This window comes from Pseudophryne corroboree, chromosome 4 (genome assembly GCF_028390025.1).
Source record: "Pseudophryne corroboree isolate aPseCor3 chromosome 4, aPseCor3.hap2, whole genome shotgun sequence".
Taxonomy (NCBI): Eukaryota; Metazoa; Chordata; class Amphibia; order Anura; family Myobatrachidae; genus Pseudophryne; species Pseudophryne corroboree.
In genome coordinates this window covers 67,705,836-67,722,545 of record NC_086447.1, presented here as the reverse complement: position 1 = coordinate 67,722,545, position 16,710 = coordinate 67,705,836, and the positions used below count along the sequence as shown (strand labels likewise).

The 16,710-nt window shown below is 46.1% G+C and overlaps 1 protein-coding gene across 1 annotated transcript in view; it reads right to left on the bottom strand.

The window, feature by feature from the left end:
* LOC134908900 (cytochrome P450 2K1-like) overlaps positions 1–4,665 on the bottom strand; it is a 130,292-nt gene extending 125,627 nt beyond the window's left edge. The window contains exon 1 of the mRNA XM_063915127.1: positions 4,433–4,665. Coding sequence (XP_063771197.1) covers positions 4,433–4,612 — 180 coding nt within the window. The 5' untranslated portion in view covers positions 4,613–4,665. The remainder of the gene's footprint in view (positions 1–4,432) is intronic.
* Positions 4,666–16,710: the final 12,045 nt, after the last annotated feature.

The following is a 16,710-nucleotide window of genomic DNA, read 5'->3' as shown; positions in this document are numbered from 1 at the left end:
TGAAGTCACACGACGAGTGTTTAACTTTTTCAGGCAATCACACAATATAGTATACTACTAACTATACTGGTGGTCAGTGTGGTCAGGTCACTGGTCAGTCACACTGGCAGTGGCACTCCTGCAGCAAAAGTGTGCACTGTTTAATTTTAATATAATATGTACTCCTGGCTCCTGCTATAACCTATAACTGGCACTGCAGTGCTCCCCAGTCTCCCCCACAATTATAAGCTGTGTGAGCTGAGCACAGTCAGATATATATACATAGATGATGCAGCACACTGGGCTGAGCAGTGCACACAGATATGGTATGTGACTGAGTCACTGTGTGTATCGTTTTTTTCAGGCAGAGAACGGATATATTAAATAAAACTGCACTGTCTGGTGGTCACTGTGGTCAGTCACTAGTAAACTCTGCACTCTCTACACTTCTACAGTACTCCTAAGCTCCAGTAAATCAGGTCAATCTCTCTCTCTCTCTCTCTTCTAATCTAAATGGAGAGGACGCCAGCCACGTCCTCTCCCTATCAATCTCAATGCACGTGTGAAAATGGCGGCGACGCGCGGCTCCTTATATAGAATCCGAGTCTCGCGATAGAATCCGAGCCCCGCGAGAATCCGACAGCGTCATGATGACGTTCGGGCGCGCTCGGGTTAACCGAGCAAGACGGGAAGATCCGAGTCGCTCGGACCCGTGAAAAAAAACATGAAGTTCGTGCGGGTTCGGATTCAGAGAAACCGAACCCGCTCATCTCTATCCAAAACCCCTCCCTTGTCCCTCAGCCTGCCCCACACTCTGCGTCCCTCAGCCTGCCCCACACTTTGCGTCCCTCAGCCTGCCCCACATTCTGCGTCCCCCACATTCTTCCTCCCTCAGCCTGCCCCACACTCTGCGTCCCTCAGCCTGCCCCACACTCTGCGTCCCCCAGCCTGCCCCACACTTTGCGTCCCTCAGCCTGCCCCACATTCTGCGTCCCCCACATTCTTCCTCCCTCAGCCTGCCCCACACTCTGCGTCCCTCAGCCTGCCCCACACTCTGCGTCCCCCACATTCTTCCTCCCTCAGCCTGCCGAACACTCTGCGTCCCCCACATTCTTCCTCCCTCAGCCTGCCGCACACTCTGTGTCCCTCACATTCTTCCTCCCTCAGCCTGCCCCACACTCTGCGTCCCCCACATTCTTCCTCCCTCAGCCTGCCCCACACTCTGTGTCCCCCATTCTTCCTCCCTCAGCCTGCCCCACACTCTGCGTCCCCCACATTCTTCCTCCCTCAGCCTGCCCCACACTCTGGGTCCCTCACATTCTTCCTCCCTCAGCCTGGCCCACACTCTGCGTCCCCCACATTCTTCCTCCCTCAGCCTGCCCCACACTCTGTGTCCCCCACATTCTTCCTCCCTCAGCCTGCCCCACACTCTGTGTCTCCCACATTCTTCCTCCCTCAGCCTGCCACACACTCTGCGTCCCCCACATTCTTCCTCCCTCAGCCTGCCCCACACTCTGTGTCCCCCACATTCTTCCTCCCTCAGCCTGTCCCACACTGCATCCCCCACATTCTTCTTCCCTCAGCCTGCCCCACACTCTGTGTGCCCCACATTCTTCCTCCCTCAGCCTGCCCCACACTCTGCATCCCCCACATTCTTCCTCCCTCAGCCTGCCCCACACTCTGCATCCCCCACATTCTTCCTCCCTCAACCTGCCCAACACTCTGTGTCCCCCACATTCTTCCTCCCTCAGCCTGCCCCACACTTTGCATCCCCCACATTCTTCCTCCCTCAACCTGCCCCACACTCTGCATCCCCCACATTCTTCCTCCCTCAGCCTGCCCCACACAGCCTGCCCCACACTCTGCGTCCCCCACATTCTTCCTCCCTCAGCCTGCCCCACACTCTGTGTCCCCCATTCTTCCTCCCTCAGCCTGCCCCACACTCTGCGTCCCCCACATTCTTCCTCCCTCAGCCTGCCCCACACTCTGGGTCCCTCACATTCTTCCTCCCTCAGCCTGCCCCACACTCTGCATCCCCCACATTCTTCTTCCCTCAGCCTGCCCCACACTCTGCGTCCCCCACATTCTTCCTCCCTCAGCCTGCCCCACACTCTGCATCCCCCACATTCTTCCTCCCTCAACCTGACCAACACTCTGTGTCCCCCACATTCTTCCTCCCTCAGCCTGCCCCACACTCTGCATCCCCCACATTCTTCCTCCCTCAACCTGCCCCACACTCTGTGTCCCCCACATTCTTCCTCCCTCAACCTGCCCCACACTCTGCATCCCCCACATTCTTCCTCCCTCAACCTGCCCCACACTTTGTGTCCCCCACATTCTTCCTCCCTCAGCCTGCCCCACACTCTGCATCCCCCACATTCTTCCTCCCTCAGCCTACCCACCACATTATGCCTCCCTCAGCCTGCCCCCCACATTCTTCATCCCTCAGCCTGCCCCACACTCTGTGTCCCCCACATTCTTCCTCCCTCAGCCTGCCCCACACTCTGTGTCCCCCACATTCTTCCTCCCTCAGCCTGCCCCTCACTCTGTGTCCCCCACATTCTTCCTCCCTCAGCCTGCCCCACATTCATCCTCCCTCAGCCTGCCCCAAACTCTGCATCCCCCACATTCTTCCTCCCTCAACCTGCCCCACACTCTGTGTCCCCCACATTCTTCCTCCCTCAGCCTGCCCCCCACATTCTTCATCCCTCAGCCTTCCCCCCACATTCTTCCTCCCTCAACCTGCCCCACACTCTGTGTCCCCCACATTCTTCCTCCCTCAGCCTGCCCCACACTCTGTGTCCCCCACATTCTTCCTCCCTCAGCCTGCCCCACACTCTGCATCCCCCACATTCTTCCTCCCTCAGCCTGCCCCACACTCTGCATCCCTCAGCTTCCTCCCCATGTGCCTTTCATCCTCCCTCTCTGTCAGCTCTCCTGTCTCTCATCATCCCCCCCTTTGTCTCCCAGCAGTCTTCTGTGTCAGCCTCCCTCTGTTTTATCGGGCTCCCTGTTACTGCCTCTCCCCCCTTCACACACACACGCCCGCATGCAGTGGCCCGCCAGCCCAGAACACTGAAGATGCACACAAGCGCTGGGTCAGAGTCTTGGTGCAGAGCCGCATAACAATTCAACTGAATGACGGGGTAGGGGGGGGGTTGCAGAGGACTTTTGAATATGACACTACACACATGGCCATCACCACCGCACAGTACTTACTATAGCCCCGCTCCGACCCCGTCCGCCGCCCGAAGCTCCTCAGTCCCCGCGCTTAGTATGGGAGAGACGTCATGACGTTATGACGTCTCTCCCTTCACACACCACAGGAGCCAGAAGGCGGAACTCGGGGATGAGCTCGAGCCTACAGCTTCAGTGCGGGTGGGGGGAGAGGAGGAATAAACACACGTGAGCTGCAGGCGTGGAGTGCAGGGGGTGCCGGACATTAGGGGGTGCCTGTGCGCACCAGGCACCCCCCGTGCGCACGCCTATGCTCCTAACTGTCATTTTTCAAAAGTGTAATGATTGGCTGGTGCGTTATCACCCTCCACTTATCACTTCTTATCACATCTCCAGGCTTAATACATCTGTCTCCCTATTACATATGCCCCTATGGGCCTGATGCAGAGGTGGAGGCGTTACCGCCATGACCGTCTTTCACCACAGCAGCAACTGTGTCTTTGTGCTAATGTCGCAGCCAATGGTCGTCCTACTGAGGCACCCACCGCCTGCTGTGCTAATCAGTAGATGTGCGCATGAAGATCAGCACCATTGGTTGCAGCCCTATGGGGGCACAGATTCTCCACCTAATCATGGCCGCCTGTGTCAGTGCAAAAGCATTTTTATACACAGTCGCTGACTACAACACACCCACGTCGGGCTAGCCCCACCCTGTTACCACCCAGATACACCCACTGAAATTGCCTCTCTCTACGTGCAGTTTTTGTTCCGTTTCTTTAAGCAGTAGCCGTCGAGACGCGGGTGCAGACTGTAAACATTGGCCGCATGAATCCAACATCTCCACTATGTACAACTATGTGAAAACTTTTCATCGGGTCATGAAAAGTCTGTGTGCGATTAACCCCTTCCATACTGTATTACGGTCTATAAATCCAAGTACAATAGCAGAGATTTGTGTGAGTGTGAACTCCTCATTCTCCAACAGTTGATTGGTTGCTATGGGTTATCTCACATTAGTGTCACCGAATAGGCCGCATTAATTCCAGGTGCATCCACTTCATACTTGCCTACCTGACCCTCTCCATGAGGGAGAAAATGCTCTGTTCCTGGACTTTCCTGGTAATGTATGATTGCCATCACCTGTGGTGAGCTAGTTAATTGATAAGAAAGGTGTTTCACCACAGGTGATGGCAATCATATATTACCAGGAAAGTCCAGGAACAGAGCATTTTCTCCCTCATGGAGAAGGTCAGGTAGGCAAGCATGGTCCACTTACCTCCATTAGACTCAGGTAAGGTTTCTTAAGATTTATGATATGCAGGTTCCCAATGATAGGCAGAGGCCTCGGCCCTGAAGGAAAATTCTTTGGTGTTGTTTTCCAGTCATTAAGCACAGAGAGAAGATATAGAACCAATGCTAGCACTACAGCCCAGACAGCAGAAGATAGGAGATCCATGGCTCACTCTCTCAGGAGCTGGTAGCTGCTGACTGATCCTTGGACGAAATGTGACTTCCAGACTCTCGGTAAGTATATCAGGTGCACCTCCTACATTCCCCGCACTATAACATGACACCACATAATAATCACAGCCTAAAGCACCACAGCCTGGCATAAAACAATTCCCACCCCAGGCAAAAAGCATCAGACTTGCTTACATGGGTGTCAGCCGATCTGAAGAGAGTCCAGACAGAGAGTGTATGGGTAAGAGTGCTGTTAGATGTAACTGTAATGTGGACTTTCTGACATTAGGTAATGCCATGGTCCTGGGAAACAACGCTACAGTTTTCTCCTCTCAGTTTTCTTTATCACATGGAAAAGTGACACATACTATAGGTAGTGTATGTAAAACATGCATTAAAAATTATTGTGCTTTGTTTTTGGCACTTTTGTTTTTGTAAAATACAGTGTGCCAGCTTGATGCCCTAGGCAAGATTTTGCCTGGTGTCCCCTAGCACTGCTACTAGTTCCGCATCTGACCCAGCACACCTCAGGCAGCGGGGCCCATCGGGGGTTTACCCTGTGTCAGCGACAGTGACAGTGTCTCTGCAAAGGCCCATGGGAGGAGGGGCTACTGCTGGTCATATAGCTCCTCCCACAACCATTTTTGATGCTCCCCGCTGCCCTCACTGACTGTTCCTGGCCCATCAGTTCCCGCTGCTGAGAGCTCCGATTGCAGTAGCCAGCCCAAAGCAGGACCTCCGCCCAGGGACAGATCTAGATGAAAATGATAGGTGGGCACAATGATAGGGGGAAGAAGGAGTGGTCACGGCATGCTACTCATGGTATTCGCAGAGTGAGTGCGTGTGTGATTGCGCTAAAGAGGGGAATTCCCTCGCTACAAGGGATGTGGCCTCACAGGGTATGCCATCCCTTGCAAGTCTCACCACTTATTTTAATTTTTTAGACACAAATACATTTGCCCAGATACTGTGCACTTGCTGGTTGGACACAGATGGCAGCAATGTCCAGATACTGCCTTACTTGCTGGTTATACAAAAAGACCAGTAACAAACATGTAGCAGCTGTCCATTCTCTTCACATTTCAGTGTGTTTGCTGGAGTCTGTTACCCCCGGCAGCTGTATGCCTTTGATTTTATACTGTGGGATAGATATGCCCTGCCCTCCAGTCTGACGCTTTCAAAAGCTGCGCTGCACTGACATTTCATATAGAAATAGCGCAACCTAACTAACTGACCACGTTACAGTGATAGGGCAGGGGAATTCTACAGCGTGGAAACTAAGAAATATCGGCCCAGATTTATCAAGCCTTGGAGAGTGATAAATTGCACGGTGATAAAGTACCAGCTAATCAGCTCCTAACTGACATGTTACAGGCTATGTTGAAAATGACAGATATGAGCTGATTGGTTCATTCTTTATCGCCGTGCAATTTATTACTCTCCAAAGCTTGATAAATCTGGGCCATAGTGTGGGAAGAGCACAGCTCATGTTACGTGCCTGCAGACACCTGGCGTTTGTACAGGCATAAGGTACACACTCAGGATGACAGGGTGCCCCTCTCCCATGTGCACACTTTAAGCACAAGCAGTATAGATGATGTCATAATCATCTGGAACAGTCTGCAAAATACACATGTGGTTTCATATGGAGCTGTCCACTAATAATAACTTTACATTGTCAGTGAATATGTCACAGTGAGGCAGAGCCGGCGCCTAGGCATAGGCAAACTATGCAATTGCCTAGGGCATCTGGTATGCCTAGGGGCACAAGCAGCTTCTGCTGATTAAAATGATATGTGGCATGCCTATATTCTGTGTGTAGCATTTTGTATGCAGATACAGCCACAGTCGCACACAGTATATATAGGCATGCCGCATATCATTTTAATCAGCAGAAGCTGCTTGTGCATCCTAGCCACATAGCAATGCAAATAAGATGCATTTTCATAAAAATAGGCATCCGACGTTAACAGAGCTGCCAGTTGACTCACGCCAGGAACTATGTGTTTAAGGGCATTAATAATGTGTAACATATGTGTAAGAGGCACTATGTGTGTCATTATGTGTATAAGGGCACTAATAATGTAAGGGACATTATGTGTGTCATTATGTGTATAAGGGCATTAACAATGTGTGGCATATGTGTAAGGGAAATTATGTGTATAAGGGCATTAATAATGTGTGTAATTTGTAAGGAGCATTACTGTGTGGTATTATGTGTATAAATGCATTACCAATGTGTGGCATTATGTGTATAAAGTGCTCTACTGTGTGGCCTAATGTATAGAAAGTGCTCTACTGTGTGGTCTAATGTAAATAAAGAGCAATATGGTGTGTTGTAATGAGAATAAAGAGCAATATGGTGTGGTGTAATGTGAATAAGAACCAATTCAGTATGATGTTATGTGAATGAGAGGCACTACTGTGAGGAGTAAGGTATATAAGGTAAAGAGGTACTACTGTGTGATGTAATGTGAATAAGGGACACTATTGCATTATAAATTGTGAATAAAGTTGCACTACTGTCAGGCATAATTTGAATTGGGGGTACTATTGTGTGGCCATGCCCCTTGCCAGCAAAAACACATACCTTTTTGGGCTGTGTGCCGAATGTGCACACTTTTCTTATTTAAATTACAGGGGGTAGGAAAACAAAATAAGGACTGCTATGGGTGGGGGGTGATGGTGCTGGGAATGGGTGCAGGGTCAGAGGCAGAACTAGCGGTGGTGCTAGGGGGCACCAGCCAAAATCTTGCCTAGGGCATCATATTGGTTAGGGCCGGCTCTGCAGTGAGGTCCAGGAAATGCAGTCTCCGGGCTTCTGCTGTTTCTGTCTCTCACAAGTCACTCACGCTGCGACTAAGGGACAGTTTGCAATCTACTTGTCAAGTCTAATCAATATATACAAGTGTAAGCAACAGTGTTGGTAAAGTAGAAATAGTTTGCAGACTGTCCCCTATTACCTCCCAAAATGAGATACTGCAGACATACCTGAATGCCCCTAGGAATTCCAAATGCCTTAGGCAATTGCTTATATTACCTATAGCTAAGGCTGGCTCTGCAGTGTGATAGTAATAGACACTGGAGAGTCATTATCTTGCCCATCACTATAAAATAAGTATGACAAAAACAATGAGTCACTACTATGATGTCACAAAACATCTCATGCCTTGCGGTGTAACTCTATGTGTCAGCTGGTGCAGTGCAGTGTAAGCCTGCATATGTGCTGATGCCGTGCAGCGTAACCTTGTGTGTGTGCTGGTGCAGTGTGGTGTAACCCCCTGTGTGTGCTGGTGCAGTGTGGTGTAACCCTATGTGTGCTGCTGCAGTGCAATGTAACCCTGTATGTGTTCTGGTGCAGTGCGGTGTAACCCTGTGTGTGTGCTGCAGTGCAGTGTAACCCTGTGTGTGCTGCTGCAGTGCAGTGTAACCTTGTATGTGTTCTGGTACAGTGTAGGACAGGGAAGGAGGAATGATGATGATGAGGAGGAGGAGGCCTGAAGAGGAGGGGATCTGTAATGATATAATGTGTATAAGGGGTTCTTCTGTGGTGTAATGTGTATAAGCGGCTCTACGGTCGTGTAACATGTATAAGTGGTATTACCGTGTGGCTTAACATGTATAAGAGGCTCTTCTGTGATGTAATGTGAATAATGGACACTACTGTGTAATGTGCCATGTATTTTTGCTGCTGCTCTGTCACTTAGTTTAACCAACCAGTTCGCTGCAGCCTTTTGGCAATATTGGTGGTTGACTAGAAATGACTGATTTTTTTTTAGTGAAATTGAAACAATTTGGTAAACCTCCAACCACTTGTTTGCTGGTATCATAGTACGTAATGAGTTTATACACGAGTATTGATCATGCACATGGTATGAATGCAGCAAGAACATTGGTCTCATCTAGCATGCATTATAGTATTCCCCCTATTGATTTTCCTATATTATAAATGGAAGTTTTCTTGTATAAGAGCTATTATCTGTTTGATAATGCATTTTACCTTCTGCTAAAAGGGACTGCCATGGGGTCTAACATGGTCCTATCCTATGCAAATCATACATGTATGACTACAAGACTACTTACATTATGACTGACCTAATGTATTCTAATTTGATCGCATTTTATACTCATTTTATAGATTAACTTTTCATTATAGTATAGGTTAGGATGCCAGTCATTTCGGATGCTACGGTGCCTAGTATATAAAGTGGCTAGTTATAAAGTTGCAGGTTAAAATCAATAATAGCATTATACCTGAATGTCATTAGTTACATACTCAACTGATATCGATTGTGATTTGACTCCTTCTCATCAACAGGTAAACCTATCCAGATCACAACTGCAGCTAATTTCAAATATTGTTAATTAAGTATTACTCGGTAAACCTATTCAGATCACAATTGCAGCCAATTTCAACTATTCTTAATGAAGTATTACTAGGTAATTTGATCAATTAGTACTTTCATTGGATTTAACTGACCTGCGTTATATCATAGCAGTGATTACATTCCATAGTTAAAACTAAGAAAGCGGTTCTAAGTGGATTTATATCTGTACTATGTGAAGAACTTATAGTGGTTGAGTGCGGTTTACTGACCTTACATTTGTTAGATTTGATTAATACTTTTTACTGGAGTTGGAGGGTTGCTGTGTGGGGCGGGAGTTGTAATCAGGGTGAATACATGTTTCAGTCGTCCTATTTATGCAGTATAGGTTAAGACGCCAGTCCTTTTGGATGCTACTACAGGTTGAGTATCCCATATCCAAATATTCCGAAATACGGAATATTCCGAAATACGGACTTTTTTGAGTGAGAGTGAGATAGTGAAACCTTTGTTTTCTGATGGCTCAATGTACACAAACCTTGTTTAATACACAAAGTTATTAAAAATATTGTATTAAATGACCTTCAGGCTGTGTGTATAAGGTGTATATGAAACATAAATGAATTGTGTGAATGTACACACACTTTGTTTAATGCACAAAGTTATAAAAAATATTGGCTAAAATTACCTTCAGGTTGTGTGTATAAGGTGTATATGAAACGTAAATGCATTCTGTGCATAGATTTAGGTCCCATCACCATGATATCTCATTATGGTATGCAATTATTCCAAAATACGGAAAAATCCCATATCCAAAATACCTCTGGTCCCAAGCATTTTGGATAAGGGAGACTCAACCTGTAGTATATAAAGTGGCTAGTTATAAAGTGTCAGGTTAAAATCAATAATAGCGTTATACCTGCGTTACACTGAAGGAAAACAGAAGGCAAACAAACAAACCAATCAGCATTACTACAGAAGGACTGCGTTACAACCATAGAGCTCAGAGTCATTATGTGGCCTCTCCACACCTCTGCAATGAGAACTCCAGGACCAGGCTTACCACCTCTCCGGCTGAGAACATCAGGTCAGCCTCCAGGTCTGACTCTCAACATAAGCAGGGAGCTATGGGGGGGGAAGAGTACCAAGAACAGGCTCAGCAGGGACATTTCCATCAAATTCAAGTGTGCTCCCCACATTCTCATACCCACCCGTTCTGCTCCCATGAGACCTGGACATTTATGGTTGTATCAAAATAATGTTATCCTTATTTTTCCCCCTTCCATTGGTTTCCTGCAAATGTTTTCTTTACCATGTGTTTTTTCCTCTCTTCCACCCCACTGTGTGCTATTCCTGTAATGTGTACCTCCACTGTTTTCACACCCTGCCAGTGAGACCTACGCAGTGCACCCCAGATGGTGGCCTTGGATGGTTCCTCTGCGAGCGGGATGTTCTTCATGTGGATCTTTCCATACAGGGTATATCATACTACTACTACACAAGTGTCAGTTTTCCCATGTATGCATTGGGCCCTTGTATGACTCATCACCCACAGTGTAACTTACGTAGTGCGCCCAACATGGCTGCCTCATCTGGTACACTTGTGGATGCGATGAAAAATACATGGACCTGACTGTTTTGTTGGAACTCTACTCTTAGGATTAGGGCGCTGAAATTACCCCATTTTGTGTCATCTTTCTAGAGGTAGACTATTCCACCCAGGGTAATACTATGCAGCACGCCCAAAATGGCTTTGCTCACCTGGTACCTGTCAGGGTGGAATACAGGACCCTTGCAAATTGTTACCCAAAATGCCTACTCCAATCCTGCATTATCCTTACTGTGTGCTTAAGGTTTTTTTTTTATGTCTGTGTGGCTAATCTATTGCTGTATTACTTAAATCCTCTGTATTATGTGCATCGTTTTTGATGTCTGTAAAGCGCCTTGAGTCCTGTTTTATATCAATAATAATAATAATAATAATAATAATTTTTATTATTATTATTATTATTACCTGGACAGATACCATTGATTATTTGAATACTTTTGTGCAGGAACTTAATGAAATAGGGGATTCTATCAAATTTATGCATAAGAGCGGCCCGCATAGAATTGAATTTCTGGATGTCTTGGTCTTGGTTACTGAAGGTCAATTTGTTACCGAAATTTTCAAAAACCCCACTGATAAGAATACTCTTCTGCTTGCTAGCAGCTTCCATCTGCAGATGCTTCTGAGAGGACTTCCTTACTCTCAGTTGATCAGAGTGGTGAGGACCACGTCCGACATTAATAAACTCCCTGAGGCCATTAATACAATGGGTCAGAATTTTTACAGAGGGGATGTGACACAAGAGAGGTGCATTAAGCAATACAATCATGGCTAGCACATGTCAGAAAGGATTTGCTAATTCCAAGAAATCGAGACAGAGTAAAGAACAGGATGATGTTTCCAAGCACATATTCAATCTCCTCTGGTGTCATTAGAAAAGCTGTCCTCAGGCATTGACACATTGTACTGTGTGTGGACCCAGTGACTGGTCCTAGCTGACAAAAGAACATCTTATTATGTTATAAAAGGAGCCGAAATTAGAAGAACGTATTATGTTCTAAGCAGGGGCATTTCAACAGAGGAGGGGGCCTGTGTGCACCTCCGGGAGGGCCCCCTCCTCTGTACGGCGGTGTAGACTCCAGCATTGTGCAGGTCTCCGGAAACATGGCGCCCGCCATGATCCGGAGACCAATTTGGCTACCGCGCATGCACGGCATCCATTTTGGCGGCGATTTCCACCGCAATCGCAGTGCCCGACGCTGAACTCCGGCAAGGTAAGTATTAAAATGGGTGCAATGTGTGCGGTGCGGGCCCCCCTGGACCCACACATTGTACCCATTATAGAAACGCCAATGGTTCTAAGACATTAGCCCAAGGGTCAGCACTGCATCTAGACCACCATATGACATGTGAATCAAAGCACTGGCATATTTATAGTGGGTGCAAGGTTTGGGTGCACATGGGCCCTTGGATCCAGGGGGGCCCCACACACCTGGCACCCATTTATTATACTCATCTCTTTGCTGGCTGGACGCTGGTTCCCTAGCGGCTATTTTCTGTTGATTTGCACATGATCAATAGAGATGCCCCTGGGATCGCGGCGTGAGCGCCATGTTCCCAGAGGCCAGTGCAGTAGACTCTGACACAATGCCAGAGTCCACTGTACCTTCGGGGAGGAGGGGTCCCAATCGGAAAATGCACACGGGCCTTCTCTTAAAGCACCTCTGAATTAAAGTATATGAGCTATTAATTATTTGCCCATGTAACAAAATCTATGTGGGCAAAACTACCTGTCTGGTGAAAGAGAGAATTGGTATGCACAGAATCTTGATTAAAAAAGCTATCCCTGTGATTGATTCCAGTGCACCACCAGTAGCAAAAAAAGGGGGAGATCTAGAGATCCAGTGCGTTAAAATGAATTTACTGGCAATGGTTAAAATAACCGTTTATATAGGGGATAATGGTGGTCATTCCGAGTTGTTAGCTCGTTGACGTTTTTCGCAACGCAGCGATTAGGTGGAAAATGCGCATGCGCATGGTACGCAGCGCGCATGCGCTTAGTAATTTCACACAAAACTTTGGAGATTTGCACAAGCTTGAGCGACGTTTTTTCAACGCTTGAGTGATCATAGTGTGATTGACAGGAAGTGGGTGTTTCTGGGCGGCAACTTGGCGTTTTCAGGGAGTGTGCTAAAAAACGCAGGCGTGCCAGGTAAAAACGCAGGAGTGGCTGGAGAAACGGGGGAGTGGCTGTCCAAACGCAGGGCGTGTTTGTGACGTTAAACCAGGAACTAAACGGACTGAGGTGATCGCAGTCTAGGAGTAGGTCTGGAGCTACCCAGAAACTGCAAGGAATTATTCAGTAGCAATTCTGCTAATCTTTCGTTGGCAATTCTGTTAAGCTAAGATACACTCCCAGAGGGCGGCGGCCTAGCGTTTGCAATGCTGCTAAAAGCAGCTAGCGAGCGAACAACTCAGAAAGACCACCAATATGTTTTTGCGTAATCCCAAATCCCATTCATCGAAATTCAAAAGAAGGCAAGGGATAGGGGCTTTGATAAGACATAAAGAAAAAAGATAATTAATATGAGCGACAACTTTATCCCAAAATCGTCTGATCTTCCTACATTCCCAGAAATTATGAAAAAAATCTGCTTTGTAGGCAGTACAGTTTGGGCATCTGCCTGATTCCCCCGCTACCATAAATTTTCTCTGCGCTTGAGAAATGTATGCCCTATGCAAGATCTCAAGATGAGTTACCTGCAGCGTTGCTGAGGGGATACGTTTAAGAGTGATCTCACAATAATCAGTCCAAATAGTAGACGACTGGATGGAAGGAATATCCCGAGCCCAACTACTGAGGGAGCGAGACCAAGCTGCTGCTGCAGTTGGTTCCAACAAAAAAGGATATAAATAACGTATTTTGTATGGTTTTATTCTAATGTAAGCCATGGTCTCTAGAATCACATCTTTGGGATGGAACACGCTTGGTTTTATAGTTTTGGTTTGAGCATAGTGCCTAGTCTGTAAATACATAAAGAACCAGCCTTTCTGCAGACCAAAAGTATTTTGGAGATAATCAAAAGTGCGGATGGTGCCACCTGGATCAAAGATGTCTTTTATCGCTATTATCCCCTTCGCTTTCCAGTTCAAATACAGCTGATTATCTAGACCCGGAGTGAAACTGGGATTTCCCCAGAAGGTAGCAAAAGGAGTGTCAGTATGATCCCTATTTAAGCGTTTATTGATGGCACACCAGCTCCTATAAACATCTGTGAATAATATATTAGAGTAAATGGGTGCAGGGATCAATGATTTGGAAGAATGTAGTAATGCGCTAGGGGAAAAAGGGAAAAAAGTGCTTCTTCTAGTTCAGTATTGGTAAATATCGAAGTTTGACCCAACCAGTCTGAGATATAACGAAAATGAGTTGCTTGGGTAAAAGTGGTAACATCCGGCAAAGCAAAGCCTCCTTGCGCCTTTGGAAGAACCAGTTTTGAAAAGTCAATGCATGGCTTTTTACCTTGCCACATAAATTTAGTAAATTGAGCATTCAGGGCACATGTATCTTGTTTGGAAAGACAAAGGGGGAGCATTTGCAGTATATATACGAAAGTTTGGGGAATAACACACTTTTTATGACAGCAATTCTACCGGACAATGAAAGGGGTAAATGTGTCCAATTATTGATTCATTTTGCAATCGAGGTCAGTATTGGTGGAAAGTTGGCCAAATAGAGTAAACTTAAATTTGCTGGAATAAGAATCCCAAGATATTTAAGAGGGGCGTGACAAATAGCAAATCTGGCTAAGGTGGGGTGTGATGAGAAATAATTAGCTTCCGACACTATAGGCAGAAGTCTCGATTTTGAATAGTTCACCTTGAAACCTGAAAACGCACTGAAATTGTCTATAGTAGATATAATAGCTGTAAGCGATTGTAAAGGGTGAGATATAAATAATAGCATGTCATCTGCAAAGAGGCTCATCTTGACCTCAATATCTTTGATTTTAACACCAGTAAATAGGGAATTTGAGCAGAGGGCCACTGCCAGTGGTTCCAACGCCATAGCGAAGAGGAGGGGGGAGAGAGGGCAACCTTGCCTTGTGCCTTGTAAAATAGAAAAAGGGGAGGAAAGGTAGCTATTACTTAAAATGTATGTAGAGGAGCCCTTATATAGCCTTTGCAGTGTTAGAATTAATTCTTTGGGGGTGCCAAATCTGTGCATACAATTAAACAGGTGTTCCCATGCCACCAGATCGAAGGCTTTTTCTGCATCGAGCGATAAGATTGCATTGGGACTCTTTTGATCAGAGGATTCCAGCCATTGCATGACCGAGAGGACGTTTCTAACATTCCCTACTGAGTGGCAGCCCATAATAAACCCTGTTTGGTCTTCGTGTATGATAGTTGGAAGAATGAATTTAAGTCTATCAGCTAAAATTTTGGTATATATTTTATAATCAGTGTTCAGGAGAGAGATTGGACGATAGGAGCCGGGCAAGAGAGGATCTCATCCTGGTTTATGTAAAAGTTTTAGCAGGGCAGAGTTACAGTAAAGAGGGGGGTCAGAACCTGATATAAGGGAATAGAAAAAAGCTAGAAGGGTATCTTCTATTTTAGGGCCTATCTTATAAAAGTCATCAGAGATTTAATCTGGCCCTGGAGCTTTGTTAGTTTAAGTTGTTTGATGGCACGTCTTATTTCATCAATAGATATGGGCTGCATTAGGGATGAAGCTTGATCTGGGGACATATGGGGGAGTGCTACTGTGTCCCAAAAAGCAATTCCATCTTCCACACTAGTTTCCGATGAGGAATATAAATCAGAGTAAAAGGCATGTAATATATTGGAGATTCCCTTGCCAGAAGAAGTGATCCCACCGTTTTTATCCTTAAGAGCTTTAATTGTACTAGAGGTGAGTTGACCCTTAAGTAGGTTAGATAAAAGCTTCCCTGACCTATTTACATGTCTATGAAACTTACAGGCAGAGTCAAAGGTGTATTTGGACTCTGCTTGTGACAACATATTGTCAAAAGCTGTCTTCTGGGACAAATATGCCATTTTATTGGCTGAGGTGGGTGTAGTCTTAAATAACTGATAAGATGCAGTTAGATTGGTTTGTATTGTTACATAAGAGGAACGAAACACTTTGGCTTTATGTGCGCAATAAGGAATAATCTCTCCTCTAAGCATGGGTTTAAAGGCTTGCCAAAAAAGTGTGGGGGAAAAAGATGCGATATCTGCGTTGTTAAGTTGAAAGGTTAACCAGGTGGTTTCTAAGGCAGCTCTAAACTTTAAGGAGTGAGATAAGTAGGAGAGAAAACACCATTGTTTGTATGGGCCCTTATCAGTAACCAAAGCAATTTTTATCCAATAGAGGGCATGGTCGGAAACACAAATAGGTTCTATATTAGAATCTAGGAGACATGTAAATAAATGCTCAGACATAAAAATAAAATCTATCCTGGAAAGAGTACCATGAGCTGCAGACAGACAAGTGAAATCACGCTCTAGGGGGTGGGAAGTTCTCTACACATCTACCAAATGAAGCTGCTGGAGAATGTAAGGTATGCCGAGTTTCGGGACCCGGCGTCCGCTGCATGAAGGTTAGGAAATGTCCATCTGCGGAGATGCCACTATCTTAAAGTCCCCCCCCTAAGAGGACAGGGACGTTTCCAAATGAATTAAGTTTGGATATGATTTTAACAAAAAAATCTCTAGAATATACATTCAGGGCATAAACATTACACAATATATATCTAGATTGATCAATTGATATATCGGCTATTATATAGCGGCCTCGAGGGTCAATTGTCGAGGAGTGTACAATGGTTGCTAATGATGTCTTCACTAAAATTGCTACACCTCTAGCTTTAGAGGTGAAAGGGGCGGACAAAAGAACTTTCCAGCGTAGTGTGTTCAACTTCAACATTTCAGGGGGAAGCAAGTGGGTTTCCTGTATATATGCTATATCAATTTGCGTTCTATTCAGGTATATCAATATCTTCTTCCTCTTAGCCGGGGAATGGAAGCCCCCTACATTTAGAGAGCCTAATGTCAGACTAGCCATACAGGTGGTAAGGTACGAGTAAGTAAGCAAAACAGAATCTTAAATCACTCTCTGAATACATTCTACGTGGCAATAAAATAAAAGATATGACAAAATCGGAGTTGTGAAGGGGAAGAGGGGGGGAGGAAAAGAACAACTGAGGACAC